The following is a 16868-nucleotide window of genomic DNA, read 5'->3' on the forward strand; positions in this document are numbered from 1 at the left end:
CCCCATCACCTCACCTCATGTGATACCTCACCCCATCACCTCACCTCATGTGAGCCACATGCTTAACTCATGTCACGGAAGTATGATGTAATCATGTAGCAGAATAGTATAAAACTATGGTCTGGGAGGGAGGCAGCTCTCTCTTGCAGAGGCTCTTGAGTGTGTGTAACAGAGATCTCTGGATCGATCCATCTTACTATTTTTTTAGATTTTGTGTTCATATTTTACTTTGACACCATACCCAACTGTTGACTGTTGCTGTTGACTGTTCTTGCTCACAATTAAGGTTTAAATTTCCATGACACATCCCACCCCTGTGTTAACATCCCACCCCTCTGATTCAGCATGAACAACACACTGAAAACTCTGGATGACCAAATAACAGAAACATACAAACTTGCTTTTCAGCATCCTGGACATTTTTAACAGTGCAACTACCATAATACCAAAATATAAACAGCATGTGTATTGCCCCACCGTAGATAATAATACACTGGATCACTTTTACTTAATTATAAAAGACAATATCACTCTGTCACCCAAGCAGTCCTGTTCCCTGTGATCACTGCTACAGTGCAGCCCTGGTCCCTGTGATCACTGCTACAGTGTAGCCCTGGTCCCTGTGATCACTGCTACAGTGTGGTCCTGGTCCCTCTGATCATTGCTTGGTGCATTTTATTCCTACAGTCAAAAACTAAAACCTGCAAATCCTGTGGTTCAGTGGAGCAGTGAGGACTGGACAGGCTGCAGTGTTTTTTCCAGCTGCAGACTGCACACACGCTGAACACAACACACACACACACACACACACACACACACACACACACACACACACACACACACACACACACACACACACACACACACACACACACACACACACACACACACTGCACACGCTCCCCACATTTGCGTTGCACCAGGGTCAGTTGGTGTCTCACCTCCTGTCTTACAGCACCAGGTTCAGTTGGTGTCTCACATGTTTTCAGCAGATCCCCGGAGTCACATCCCCTCCTGCTTCAAATGCTCAACCATGATCCTGTTGTCCAGAAACCCTCCATCTCTCCAGGAATCAATGACTACTGGCTTGTCACACTGTGTTCAATGTGTTCATGAACACATGAGATCATGAGATCAAGTCCTTGGTCTCCTCCTACCTGTACCAATACCTGGTGATCCTACCTGCACAATTACCTGGTGATCCTACCTGTACCAATACCTGGTGATCCTACCTGCACAATTACCTGGTGATCCTACCTGTACCAATACCTGGTGATCCTACCTGTACCATTACCTGGTGATCCTACCTGCACAATTACCTGGTGATCCTACCTGTACCAATACCTGGTGATCCTACCTGCACAATTACCTGGTGATCCTACCTGTACCAATACCTGGTGATCCTACCTGCACAATTACCTGGTGATCCTACCTGCACCAATACCTGGTGATCCTACCTGTACCAATACCTGGTGATCCTACCTGTACCAATGCCTGGTGATCTTACCTACACCAATACCTGGTGATCCTACCTGGACCATTACCTGGTGATCTTACCTGCACCAATACCTGGTGATCCTACCTGTACCATTACCTGATGATCCCACCTGCACCATTACCTGGTGATCCTACCTGAACCAATACCTGGTGATCCTACCTGTACCATTACCTGGTGATCCTACCTGCACAATTACCTGGTGATCCTACCTGTACCAATACCTGGTGATCCTACCTGTACCATTACCTGGTGATCCCACCTGTACCAATACCTGGTGATCCTACCTGCACCATTACCTGGTGATCCTACCTGTACCAATACCTGGTGATCCTACCTGCACCAATACCTGGTGATCCTACCTGTACCAATACCTGGTGATCTTACCTGCACCATTACCTGATGATCCTACCTGTACCAATACCTGGTGATCCTACCTGCACCATTATCCCGGTGATCCTACCTGCACCATTACCTGATGATCCTACCTGTACCATTACCTGATGATCCTACCTGTACCAATACCTGGTGATCCTACCAATACCTGGTGATCCTACCTGTACCAATACCTGGTGATCCTACATGCACCAATATCTGGTGATCCTACCTGCACCAATACCCGGTGATCCTACCTGTACCAATACCTGGTGATCCTACCTGTACCAATACCTGGTGATGCTACCTGTACCAATACCTGGTGATCCTACCTGCACCAATATCTGGTGATCCTACCTGTACCAATATCTGGTGATCCTACCTGTACCAATACCTGGTGATCCTACCTGCACCAATACCTGGTGATCCTACCTGTACCATTACCTGGTGATCCTACCTGTACCAATACCTGGTGATCCTACCTGTACCAATACCTGGTGATGCTACCTGTACCAATACCTGGTGATCCTACCTGCACCAATATCTGGTGATACTACCTGTACCAATATCTGGTGATCCTACCTGTACCAATACCTGGCGATCCTACCTGCACCAATACCTGGTGATCCTACCTGTACCATTACCTGGTGATCCTACCTGTACCATTACTAGGGATGTCCCGATCCAGCTTTTTTAACTTCCGATCCGATACCGATATTTATTTGCACTTCCGATCCGATACCGATATCGGCCGATACCGATACCGGCCTATCCGAGCATGTATTAAAGTTTAAAGTTATTTAGCCAACTTACTTTGTTGTCAAACTCATGCTGAAAAGCGTTTTACTCTTGATAACAAGTAGCCAGCTGAATTAGGTGTGTTTGAATAATACACAATGGTTGGTAAGGAGAAACTGACCTGTTTATTTAGCAATTAATAAACTCAAAATAGACAAAATATTAAATAACAAACAGAAATAGCATCAGTAAACCAAGGTTTAAAAAGCCACAAGTGCAAATAATATTGTAAATTATATTAAAAAAGCAAAACACACAACCTGAGTGGAAAATAGTCTATTAACAAATAGTCCATTAACATTAACATCCATCAGTGCTCTTGAACAAGTGTAAACCAAAGCTTAAAAAAAATCCGTGCACATATCGTAATCTAATTAAAAGCAAAATGCCTTCTACTCCACACTTTGCTGCTCCATCCCCATCTATACACTCCCTTCAATTCAAACGTTTCTGCCAGTGTTAGTTGGGTAGGACCTTTCTTTTTGTCTTCGGTTTTCTTTAGAAACTCGTCATGTTGTTTATGGTGGTATTTCGCTAAATGCTTGATTAGATTGGTGGTATTAAAAGTTCTTACAGCTTTACCACCACGCTTGACTTTACTGTGGCATATGTTGCACTCTACCTCTTCGTCTTTGTCATCCTTTAAGGTAAAATAATCCCACACAACTGACATTTTTACCGATAACTTCAAATTTACAAGGTGGTCCGAGATGCCGCGGAGCTAAATTGGGGCAGACGCTATGCTCGTGTGCTGAAGGTGTGCTGGAAAATGCGGACCGGATTTTACTCTCACTGGCAAAACCACAGCAAAAACTGGAATGGATTATCTAAATGGGTGCGCTGGAAAACCCGGATTGGACTTAAAAAAACTGGATCGGGAGTCTGGATCGGCATTTTCTCATGCGATCGGCATTTTCTCATGCCTGCCGATCCGATACCGATACGCATTTTTTGCTAATATCGGCGGCCGATCCGATCCAAATATCGGATCGGGACAACCCTAACCATTACCTGGTGATCCTACCTGTACCAATACCTGGTGATCTTACCTGCACCATTACCTGATGATCCTACCTGTACCAATACCCGGTGATCCTACCTGCACCATTACCTGATGATCCTACCTGTACCAATACCTGGTGATCCTACCTGTACCAATATCTGGTGATCCTACCTGTACCATTACCTGGTGATCCTACCTGTACCAATACCTGGTGATCCTACCTGTACCAATATCTGGTGATCCTACCTGTACCATTACCTGGTGATCCTACCTGTACCAATACCTGGTGATCCTACCTGCACCAATACCTGGTGATCCTACCTGTACCAATATCTGGTGATCCTACCTGTACCATTACCTGGTGATCCTACCTGTACCAATACCTGGTGATCCTACCTGTACCAATACCTGGTGATCCTACCTGTACCAATATCGGTGATCCTACCTGTACCAATATATGGTGATCCTACCTGTACCAATACCTGGTGATCCTACCTGTACCATTACCTGGTGATCCCACCTGTACCAATACCTGGTGATCCTACCTGCACCATTACCTGGTGATCCTACCTGTACCAATACCTGGTGATCCTACCTGCCCCAATATCTGATGATCCTACCTGTACCAATATCGGTGATCCTACCTGCACAATTACCTGGTGATCCTACCTGTACCAATACCTGGTGATCCTACCTCTACCAATACCTGGTGATCCTACCTGTACCAATACCTGGTGATCCTACCTGCACCAATATCTGGTGATCCTACCTGTACCAATATCGGTGATCCTACCTGCACAAACCTCCCCCCACCTCCTCCCACTCTGCACCTCCACCCGTCAACACTGCAGCCCCTCCACCACCCCACCAACACCACACACCAGACAGAGTTTGGTTTTCTCTTTATTTATAGAATAAGTCTACATAAATCGTCATAAGATACATACTTAGTTACAGCTGCTTACTTTATACATGGGTTAAGGAAACATAACACGCGTGGATTAAAGATGATGTACAAACAGAGGGACGGTGAATATATCGTGTATATAGAGATTTTTACACCTTGTTCCTTCATCACTCCAACAAGGTTCAGACAGGACAATAGAAACACTGGAGAAGAGCCGTAGACGCTGTGTCCCGTCTGGGCTGACGCCCACAGAGCAGGACATTACCCACAATGCCAGAGGGTGTCCCGATGTTATTATTTTTGAATCACACACATGGTAGCACGATGTAAAAACTAAGAACACAAAATACCTGCACTCAGCAATCAGCAGTCGCATAAGTATTTAGTTGTTTGATTAAATACCTAATTTTCTCCCACCTACAGCGCTATGGCAACCCTGACAGAACAGAGGACAAATGACAATGCAAACGCTCGACACACACAGAAACACACACACACCTCCCACAGTTTAATGCTGCCACACACTCCTCGGTGCAGCTAAGAGGAAGAGAAATATAAGTTAAAGGAGCATCAAAAGCTGGTGGAGATATGAAGTGGAATACGTGCTGTGTCACACGTGGTTCCTGCTGCAGTATATTATGGTCTGTATATATTCCCATGATCGGCGTCAGTAGACTTATATGATGAAAGTGACAAATACACAGAGAACACAGACAACGTGATGTCCAACACCAACACAAACACACACGGTCTTCTTATGACGGGATATGAAAATAAAGGCTGTATAACCAGCGTCGATATGTGACAGCCGAACTGAAATATATTTCTCTCCCAAGCACTAGAGGAACAGTGACGGAGGCTGTGTGAGCGTTGTGAGAGATCTCACTACGACCTCCACCCTCCCTCCACCACGCAGTGCTCACTGCGTCTGCCTCTCCTGCTCAAACCTGCCAGCGCCAGACGTGTGCGTGTGCGTCCGACCACCCTGAGCTTCCGCGTCTACAAGCAAAACTAATGGACCATGCAATCCTCTCCCATGCAGTATTTTGTATGTGGGCTGGTGTGGGCATGTTTTGGGGACAATAACCTCTAACACATCGGCTGCGGAGCTGAAGATCGGGTCGGTTCTGAAAGACATGACTGCACATGAGGGAAATGTTATTGTGTATTTAGAGAGTTTACACATTTTGTATGTGTTTGTCTATACAATTCTCAAGAACATTGCTGTAAAATTACAAGATTTAAAATTTTTAAACAAATCCTGCAGGTAGTTTCATCTAAAGTGAAAGATTCTAATATGTAAATTTTGTGTAAATGTACAAAGACTAAAAATAGTTTGAAGGACTTAAAAAAAAAGACAATAGACAGGCAGGAAATAAATTCAAGCAGGCTTGGAACCTGCAGCAGCAAAGCAATTAGATGAGGCAATGAGTCAGAGCACGCCCACCTAGGGTCACATGACCAATGAGTCAGAGCACGCCCACCTAGGGTCACATGACCAATGAGTCAGAGCACACCCACCTAGGGTAACATCACCAAAGAGTCAGAGCACACCTACCTAGGGTCACATGACCATGAGCAGTGCAATCATAATGGTTTAGAATGGCTGTGTGTGTATAATTAATAACATTAATTAAAAATCCATTCAATAACAGCAGTAAAAAATATTCATATACTATAACATCTTATGGCTTGAAATGCTTAAAGTTCATCTACCTATGGCATCTCTGTCTATGGCTTTCATTACAAGATTTACATAGTTTAATAATGGTTTTTAATGGTTTCTGGACCAACTCAGTATTCTGAATTAAATTAAAAACATCAATTTCTCTGCGTTTCACGCGTCTAAATGCCGCAGAGATGGAGCTCTGTTGTGCCATTTGCACTGCTAATAAGTCTTCTGCCTGACACTAGAAGTTCCATTTCACTGAAAAACACCTCGAGTAAGAGCAGAAGGCAACAGACTAATCTGCCACTTATGAAAAATGTCAGAATAAGCTTTCGACAGGAAACAGGAAAGTTGTGGAAGTGTTCGAATAAAAGTAGAACTATGTGTGTGAAGTGCCCACTCTAATAAACGGGGTTTCAGAGCAGCACACTGGCATTTAGAGCTTTAAAAACACATCACGCTGTAGTTTGCTGCTTTTACATGTTTTGGTTGATGTTTGATATGGAAGGGTGACATTTCTTCAGTGCTCTTCTGCACTATGTAAAGTGCAGGAAGGCTGTTCAGCTGGGAATGATGACGACAACGACGATGATGATGATGAAGTAAGAACTGTCTGGACAGGGGAGGCATATGGATTTGGTCAAAGCCACTTATTATGAACCATCATCATCAATGACAAAATGGTCTTTCAGTGTGTTATTAAGGTTAGAGATGGAGGAACATGTGAAGGGAGAGATGAGAAGGAACGGTACCTCCTTACCTAGTCACACAGCTACACGATGACATCATTCATCATGTCAGCACCTTCTATTCCTGAACTTCCTTCACTCCTTCATGGAGACCTTCATGTCTCCACGTCTACAACAAGATTTGTTTTTTTGGTAATGCCATATTAGCAGCCTCTGGCATTTTGGTGCAAGCAAAATTCAAATGTCACCCCTGGTGAATAACCGCTAGGTTATATGAGGCGCTAATTTATGAGCGGGTTTACACTGTGATTTAGTGGGGCGAGGTTGCAGTGAACAGTCTCTAATGATTAAATTCTTAAGACCAAGTTAACGAAGCACTTAGCATTACGAAGCTTTTGGGAAATGCACCCAAGAATGTCTCTCTTATGGGCTGTGGAGGATATTATACACAGCAATGACTCAGTTCGACAGCTAAATGACCCTCAGCTGGTATCTGTCACACACTTGTGCCAGCACTGCCAGGAAGGAGCAGGAAGCTCTTTACATTTTTCAGACAGACTGGGGCCCTCATGGACGGACCTGCTGGTCACAGCACACAGAGGAAGTGTTGCTATAATCCGAGCATCACAGCACAAGAGGAGAGTGCCAGGATGAACTATTCCGCCTCTTCGCCTTGACCAACGCTGCACTCACAGATCTTCACAGATACATTCCCAGCATACGGGACGCTCTTCTGGATGGTTTCAGTGGAATGAAGATGGAATCTCCCCAGCATTCCCTGTTCGCGCTCCGTCCCCCTGCTTATGTCCCCTGTTCGCGCTCCGTCCCCCTGCTTATGTCCCCCTGCTCGTTTTCTGTCCCCCTGCTCACGTCCTCCTGCTCGCGCTCTGTTTCTATATCAAATCACTGTGATTTTGTTTCTTCCACTTCTCACCTGAGAGTTATTATCCTTCCACTAAGCGACACCTCTGCACAATCCCAACCCCCCTTGGCAACCCAACAAAATAAACACAACACTCTTCAAACAAGACACTGGGGCATTAGTGAGCCTCTTCAAAATAGATCGCAAATTATGAAAAAAAAAACAAAAAACAAAAAAAACCAAAACAACAATAACACTGAGGATGAAAATACTGAAGATGCTGCTGCATGTTGGTAATACCTATTAATAGTATCTTGGTTCCAATTTTGGTGAGAATTATTTTCAACGACTTCCGTATATTACTTAACAGTGTGTGTGTGTGTGTGTGTGTGTGTGTGTGTGTGTGTGTGTGTGTGTGTTTGAGCGAGAGAGAGAAAGAGAGAGAGAGAGAGAGAGAGAAAGAGAGAGAGAGAATAAGAGGTAAAATAAGAGGTAGTGGAAATGTCATGCAGGCACTGAGGTAAATACCATTTTCCTTCTCTCATTCTCTCCCTCTCTCTGTTGTCATTCTCTCTCTCTCTCCCTATTCTCTCAAACCAGGTGGTCTGTGTTTGACCCGGTTCCTCCCTCCTAGCCTGACATAGAACACGTTTAGAACGTATGAGCTAATGGGAGTTCGTCTGCGTGCCCTTGATATGCTGCAGCAGGTGTACACAGGCCTGCCCCACCGACCTACTATGTGCTCCTGCCAACATCTGCCTTACACCACCTGCACTCCCCCCCACTCCCCCCACTCCCCCCACTCAACTCCACTCAACTCCACTCAACTCCACTCAAAAGCTACCACAGGAAATTAGTTCCCAGTGTGCTCCAGTGTGTCCTGGTGTACTTTATGCTTACAGAGCTGACAATCTGACATCCAGTTCTCAAAAGAGAAAGGTTGACAGCAAATTGACACTCTGTTTAGATTTAAGGGTTTAACCACAAAGGTTGAGGTCACTGTATGGACCAATTATCAATGAAATAACTTTTCACCAAACCTGCAGCAGTGATAATTGATCTGTGAAACGAGACCGCCCTACTGTATGGCCGGAGGGGCCATGTAAATGCTGTGTGGGGGAGGAGCCATGTATATGCTGTGTGGGGGAGGGGCCATGTGTATGCTGTGTGGGGGAGGGGCCTATCCACGGAGCTCCAAGTCCCAGAAAACTCATCTCCTATGGTTCAGCCTGATTTGCTTTATTCTGGGCCACAAGATTTACTCTCTATTAGGAAATAAACAAATGAAGCTCTATACAAGAAAGAAGAAATAAAGGAGATAAAGAAAGAGGAAGAGAGATGAGCATAAGGACCGAAAATGCTGGATGGCACAGACAGTGTGGAAGAGTGAAGAGTCAGTTTGAAAGAGTCAAGAGGGTTCATCATTTGTTTCTGGTCCATCACCAAACATCACATTGGTCAGACGCACATAGAAATATTGCAGCCTTCAGTAATGAGAGTTGGATAGTGAGATCCTGTCATCTACCCAGTAGGTCTGAACTTAATATTGAAGTGAGAGTGGGTTATGGTTAATCTAGATGTAAGAGTGGGTTAGGGTTAATCTAGATGCAAGAGAGGGTTAGGGTTAATCTAGATGCAAGAAAGGGTTAGGGTTAATCTAGATGTAACAGTTGGTTAGAGTTAATCTAGATGTAAGAGTGGGTTAGGGTTAATGTAGATGTAACAGTGGGTTGGGGTTAATGTAGATGTAATAGTGGGTTAGGGGCAGTCATGGCCGTTAGGGAACTGGTCTTGTGACCGGAGGGTCGTGGGTTCGATCTCCAGACCTGAGGCCATGACTGAGGTGCCCCTGAGCAAGGCATCTAACCCTCAATTGCTCACTTGTATAAAAATGAGATAAAAATGTACGTCGCTCTGGATAAGGACGTCTGCCAAATGCCATAAATGTAAATGTAAATGTTAGGGTTGATCTAGATGTAACAATGGGTTGGACTAATGCCATTCCAGGGCTTCATGTCTCTCTAAACTCTCAGTGCTGTCAGCCTCACACTTCCACTTAATGAAACCCAGGACAACTTCACTGCCTCTCTCACTAGCTTGCTCAAACACACTGTACTTTACTGAACACACACATTGCCCCATGGGAAGAACTTTTAGTTTCTCAAACGTTTGCTTTTCTGCTCCTTAACAAGGCTTCCAGCTTTAAATACGACTTCACCACAACAGGACCAGAATACCTTCACATTTGACAATGACATGCACACTGATATGATTTTCACACCAGACTAGCATCTTTGAGTGATCTACCATGGAAATAGGTATGACATGTACACCATGAGACATAGTATGAATTACATCTGGTCTAATTTGTAACCCATGAGAAGGATTTCATAAACAGATAAGGATTTTTAATTTATATCTTTTGTATTAAACAGGCAGAATGGATTATATGTTACTACTCATCAGTGTAAACACATCCAGGTATTAAAAATGGGAAGCTAGTCAGACTGGGTGAATGTGATCAACAACCATCTTGTCCAGCTAGTCCAGCAAACCCACCGAATCCACCTATCCAAGCTAACCCAGCTAACCCACCTATCCAAGCTAAGAAAACTAATCCAGCTAGTCCAGCCAACCCACCTAACCCACCTAGCATAGCTAACCCACCTAGCCTAGCTAACCCAGCTAACCCACCTATCCTAGCTAGAGCAGCTAACCCACCCAACTTACCCATCCCAATGTAGTTTACTAGAGACAAAACTTAGTTTCCAGGTCAGGAAGGCCCATTAGAAAAGAGAACCTGGGACTAGTGGAAGCAGGATGAATGTACTTTGGTATCTGCCAGAGTAGTGAAGGGACTGTGAATGAAAGCTTGTTCCAGTCCACAGTTCCAGCTCTGCTCTCAAGACATGCACGCCACGACTACGGTCTCACTGTGACCCCAAGAGAGACGGAGACACATGAGATGGGTGGGTCAGAGGGGGGTGGGGGGTGAGCGAGATAGATAGAGAGAGAGAGGAAGAGACAGGATGAGAGAGGGAGGGAGGGACAGAACGAGACAGTTTGAACTCCTTGTGTTTGGCTGCCAACAGCACTGTGGTACTTTTGCTCAGTCAAGTAGTGTGTAACCTTTATTTAATTCTCCTCTCTCTGAGTCTCTCTTTCTCTCCATCACTCACACGCACCCCTCCTTAGGGGAATTACCTAGAGACCTACAGACAGCCCATCATATGTAAGGTCCAGACACTCATTGGTTGGTAATGTCCACCATTCTTCTGGCAGGTGAGGTCACTAGCGGCCGCCATCATTCCATGAGCACCCACAATGCACCCCTGTTGACGCAAAGCGTCTTTACCATTGTCCGTGTACTGTCGTCCAGCACGTGTGTGCACATACAGACACACAGATACACACATACACACTCACACACACACACACACACACACACACACACACACACACACACACACACACACACACACACACACTGCATATAGTAGGTATAATCCATCTTCCACGGGTCACTGAACATTGATCAGCTACAGTCAGTGAGAAAATATTCAACTTTTGTATAGAGAGATAGAGAGAAACCGTCTGGCGTGGAGCTCGTCTGGCACTCCATATGGTGGGTTTGCTCTTACAGCCCAGAACTGCAGAAAGACAGAATGTCTACACGTCTGCATGTCTGTCCGTCTGCATGTCTGCATGTCTGCACGTCTGCATGTCTGCCCGTCTGCATGTCTGCCCGTCTGCATGTCTGCACTAGCGAGATGAAAATACAGTGTGGAATTTATGACATTTATGAGGAATTTGTATGCAATTCTGACCCTCTGCTTATACTCCAGAAGAAGAGGTACTGCATCAAATGGAAAAGATGAAATTGCCCTGAAGCACTGAATCTCCACCCTGAAGCATTGAAACTCCACCCTGAAGCATTGAAACTCCACCCTGAAGCATTGAAACTCCACCCTGAAGCACTGAAACTCCACCCTAAAGCACTGAATCTCCACCCTGAATCTGTCCTGACCATAACTTCTGGAGGAGAATAAAGTGTCACCCGTCCCATTGCCAGAGTCTCATTCCTGGAGGGGTCCAGTCTGGGCCCACTGTCGCCATTGGTGACTAACACTTTTCTGTTTCCTCCCTAAAAGCCTCATGTTCTATGTGAGATTCACTCAGTTCTGAAGTCAATGAAATGCAGCACCATTTAACGTTCGGCACGGGTTTGTGTATCCAGTTATGGCAACAGTATTGGTGGGTGGAGTTGTTCACAGGAGACAGGAGACATGTTGAGAGAGATCTCCTCTTTCTAAACCCAAAAACTCAGAAGCCCAGAACACGCTATCCTGGCTGGGTTGGCTCCACCTGTCCAGAATATCAAAACATCTCCTGTAAGCGCATCACATGCTCTAAACAGTCTTTTCCACCCTGCACTCCGCCACTACAACCAACACCATCTACACCACCATCTACACCACCTTCTTCTCTGATGGAGGAGAGTTATCTGACAAACTGAAGGGTAGCTGAAGTAAACATGAGATGAAGATGACCAAATGCTGCTGCCGTTCTGCCCATGACAGGACTGTGTGTGTGAGACAAGGCGGTGGTCAAGCCAGGACTGTGTGTGAGACGAGGCTGTGAGAAAAGGCTGTGAGACGAGGCTGTGAGACGAGGCTGTGGTCAAGTTCGGGGAGAATGTCGCTCAGAGCCACAGTGACAAGACTGGAGGTACGAGAAAAGAATGTTTGGATATGATGGTTTGAATTTTAGATCCTCTGAGGACACAGAAATTCGAGGGGGAGAAATTACATTTATTTGCGTTCTCTCTGCTCCTCTGTGTGCGTGTCTCTCCCCTCTGGATGTTACACATGGAGGTTGATTAAACGCATAGTGTAGCCGTCATTTCAGATACTCCTGACTGTCATTTCAAATACTTAAACCTCTGCTTGCAAGCAAGCAAACAAACAAGCAAACCTCCTGGAGAACATCTCCAGAACTGCAGTGAACCCTTTTCATTCAACCTTTGGCCAGAGTGCAGTGGCTCTAGATTAATGACCTGCGCTACTGAGCTGTGGATAACCTTGAAGTACCTGAGTCAGCGAGAGTGGACGAGAGAGAGAGAAAGAGAGAGAGAGAGAGAGAGAGAGAGAGAGAGAGAGAGAGAGAGAGAGAGCAATTGAGAAAGAAACAGAAGAAAGAAGCAGAGAAAAGAGTGAGAATTGCCAGTGTTCTGAACAGACTCTGACCATCAGAAAGCATAACGGTCCTAATATCCTATCTCATGATTTACTCTTATTTCTGTTTTGCCAAGTCACAGAAGTCACTAAAAAAAGAGTTGTTATTTTTACCTAACAGCCTTTCTTCATCCGAGAAACAAGCTTTTCATTGACAATATTACAGGATGTTAAAATGATATTTTGTATTAAAAACCCCTCTGTTCACTATTAACATAGCAGGGATTGGTACTATTGGTAAAACTACTGCTATTGTTTTGTTTATTATGAGGCAATCTTTGACTCAATAACATTAATGAGATATTGCAGTAGAAGTTTGAATTTAGTACAGGTATCTTCTAAACCACTTAATTCAATTCAGGACTGCAGGGGGTGGAGCCTATCCCGGCACAATAGGGCACAAGGCTTGAGTCGTTTTCCCCAAAACATACATCATACTTTAACATACATGTCATACCTGAACATACTAAAAACTACAGCGTAAAATCACTCATTCACTCAAGCGTGCCAGGTTTTGTTGTGTTGTTGAGATTTGTGTTATGGTGAAAGAGTAAAACATGAAGACAGATGAGTCAGTGAGCAGGGAGCCTCCCTTGTGTCCCACGAGACCTGCGTGGGCTGTTAGCTTCAGGGATGCCTTGAACAATATGACTTCCTGCTCATTCAGAGAATGGTTTCTAGCAAACAGGAAGTGAGGTCATGACCTTTCATCAAATGCATGTGTATTCTGCTATGAAACTCAGTCTAGCTGCTCTGCCTCATCGTGAAATCCACTTCAGATTACGGTCTCATCATAAATAAAAGATCAAAAAAAGAAATGAGATCAAAATAATTTAAATCAATAAACTGACATACGTTCTATGACCATGTGGAAAAAAAAAACAAAAAAAAAAACCCAAAAAACATTCAAATATCATCAAAACATTTATAGAATTCACTCACTGTAACAGCACACCAAGGAACTAAAATAATCTAAATAGGAAAATGAAATAAGTTACCATACTGAAATTCGTGACACAGAAATTTACATTATATACATTCATTTTACTTTTAAATAAAATCCTTTACTTTGATTGGTGGCTCCTTCAATCTGTTGAGTTCCTTGATTGGGCAAAAAGCTCCTCCTGTGGGAATTAAAATCCCTGTTGGACACCTCCTTTACAGTCACATAGAAGGTACAGCCAATCAGAATGCAGTAAGGCTTTTTCTACTATCTGAGTTGGCAACAACGGGCAGTCATCTCCAAAAGCTGATGTTCCCTTAGCAACAAACAGGCAGACATCCACACTTCAAAAAAGAAAAAAAAAGAAAAAGAAAAAAAAATATATATATAATATATATTTATAAAAGGAACAAAATGTAGTGACCTACGGGAGGTTTAGTGGAAACCAAACCAAAAATAGTTTAGTATAGTGAAAAAAAAAAAAAAAAGAAAGATCCCATTTTTCGAAGTTTCTGTAATTTTGTCTTCTCATTTTACGTATGCTGTGAAAAAAATCAACGCCAATAACAAAAAGAGACTTCTCCTCTTCATACAGTAGACCTGTACAGTTTCCTCTGCAGGTTAACAAAATGTAAAAGTGCTTTTCAAAGAGACTCTTATCCAGGATTTGGAGAAGTGTAGCAGGCACTTCAGTTCACCCCATTCCACAGTGTCCGACAGCGGATCTGTAAGGTCCACGTGGTCTGGGTCAGTCCTGGGCCAGTCCTGGGTGGCGTGTTTGTCTGCTGGGCTGGTTGTGGCCCGCCCCCTCAGCCCAGGATGTCCAGGTAGACGGGCGTGGCTTTGCCCAGGGCGGAGAGGATCTTCTGGATGTCTCTGATATTTAGCCTCTGCTGCGGCTCCCTCTGCCAGCAGCCCAGCATGACGTCGTACACTTCCTTAGGACAGAGACGGGGACGCTCCAGGACACGGCCTTGGGTGATACACTCGATCACCTGGGGAGAAAGGGACAGAGAGAGGGAGAGAAAGAGAGGGAGAGAGAGAGGGGATGAGAGAAGGAGAGAGGGAGAGAAAGAGAATGAGATATAGGGAGAAAAAGGGAGATGGAGAGAGGGAAGAAGAGAGGGAGAGAGAGTGAAAATAGAGAGGCAAAATGGAGAAAAAAAGGAAATAAAGGGAGGGGAGATTTGAGAAAAAGGGAGAAGATAAGGAAAAGATAAAGAGAGAGAGTGTACAGTAAGATATGACCTGAGATATGACATCAGATTTGACCTGAGATATGACCTCAGATTTAACCTGAGATATGACCTCAGATTTGACCTGAGATAAGACCTCAGATTTGACCTGAGATAAGACCTCAGATTTGACCTGAGATATGACCTCAGATTTGACCTGAGATAAGACCTCAGATTTGACCTGAGATATGACCTCAGAAATAATCTTAGATTTGACCTCAGATATGACCTGGGATATGACCTGAGTGCTCACAGCACCCACAGAAGACAGAAGCAGCGTTTTACAGCATGGAAGCAGCACGGCAACCATGTTCCTTCATACCAGCACGTCAGGAGAGTGTGAAGATTTTACCACACCAAAAATAAACCTTCCCTGTCGGGTTCTGGTTCTGATGCTGGTTCTGGTTGGGGTTTAGTGTTTAGGTTCATGTCACATAATGTCACATTACGTCACTCCCTATGTGGTTATGTAGCCCTGCTGTAGCTGAGGAGTGTGTGTTTGAGCAGTGCCACCAAAACCACTAACAACACAATGGAGTGAAGATGCAGTGATGATGTCATGATGATGCAATAATGAATTTTCTGATGCAGTGATAATGATGTTGATGCAGTGATGATGCAATGATGATGCAATAATGAATTTTTTGATGCAGTGATAATGATGTTAATGCAGTGATGATGCAATGATGAGTTAGCGGTGATGCTGTACTAATGCTGTACACATGCATTGATGATGCTTTGAAGGTGAAACAATGACACAGTAATGATTCAATGACTTAATGATGACACTGTGATGATGTGATAATGCAATGGCGACACTGTGATGATGCAGTGTTAAGGTTCTGACCTCGTTATTGGCCAGCTGGAACCACGGCTGCTTGCCATAGGTGAAGATTTCCCAGAGAATGACTCCAAAGCTCCACACATCACTTTCTGTGGTGAACTTCCTGTACATGATGCTCTCGGGGGGCATCCAGCGAATAGGCAGCATTGTATGGCCTCCAACCTATCAGATCACATGTGACATCACAAGTCATTAGCATTCAGAAGTTGAAGAAATATCATTATACTTTACACTGAGGCAGTGAAAGTGAATATTACCAAAGCACTGGTTGGCCATGCCCATGTCTAGCAATAATAATTCAAAGTAACTTTCAAAAAAATATTGAATATTTGATCAATTGTGTGCATATTATATTATTTTGTTTCTGATGTTTTTTTATATTAAAATGACAAGCTGACACATTACTGGCTGAGTTCTGGTAAAAATGAGAAAAGAGACAAAAGAGAGAGATAGGAGTGGACAGGAGAGAGACAGGAGTGGACAGGAGAGAGACAGAGGAGAGGAGAGAGACAGAGGAGAGAGACAGGAGTGGACAGGAGAGAGACAGAGGAGAGGAGAGAGACAGAGGAGAGGAGAGAGATAGGAGTGGACAGGAGAGAGACAGAGGAGAGGAGAGAGAAAGAGGAGAGGAAAGAGACAGGAGTGGACAGGAGAAAGACAGAGGAGAGAGACAGAGAGGAGAGAGATAGGAGTGGACAGGAGAGAGACAGAGGAGAGAGACAGAGAGGAGAGAGATAGGAGTGGACAGGAGAGAGACAGAGGAGAGAGACAGAGAGGAGAGAGATAGGAGTGGACAGGAGAGAGACAGAGGAGA

General features: G+C 44.3%; 1 protein-coding gene across 1 annotated transcript in view; it reads right to left on the bottom strand.

The window, feature by feature from the left end:
• Nucleotides 1-14485: 14485 nt before the first annotated feature.
• ntrk3a (neurotrophic tyrosine kinase, receptor, type 3a) overlaps nucleotides 14486-16868 on the bottom strand; it is a 189416-nt gene continuing 187033 nt past the window's right edge. Inside the window, 2 exon segments of the mRNA XM_077022580.1 lie at nucleotides 14486-14970; nucleotides 16058-16216. Coding sequence (XP_076878695.1) covers nucleotides 14785-14970; nucleotides 16058-16216 — 345 coding nt within the window. The 3' untranslated portion in view covers nucleotides 14486-14784.

Source organism: Brachyhypopomus gauderio, chromosome 11 (assembly GCF_052324685.1).
Source record: "Brachyhypopomus gauderio isolate BG-103 chromosome 11, BGAUD_0.2, whole genome shotgun sequence".
Lineage (NCBI taxonomy): Eukaryota > Metazoa > Chordata > Actinopteri > Gymnotiformes > Hypopomidae > Brachyhypopomus > Brachyhypopomus gauderio.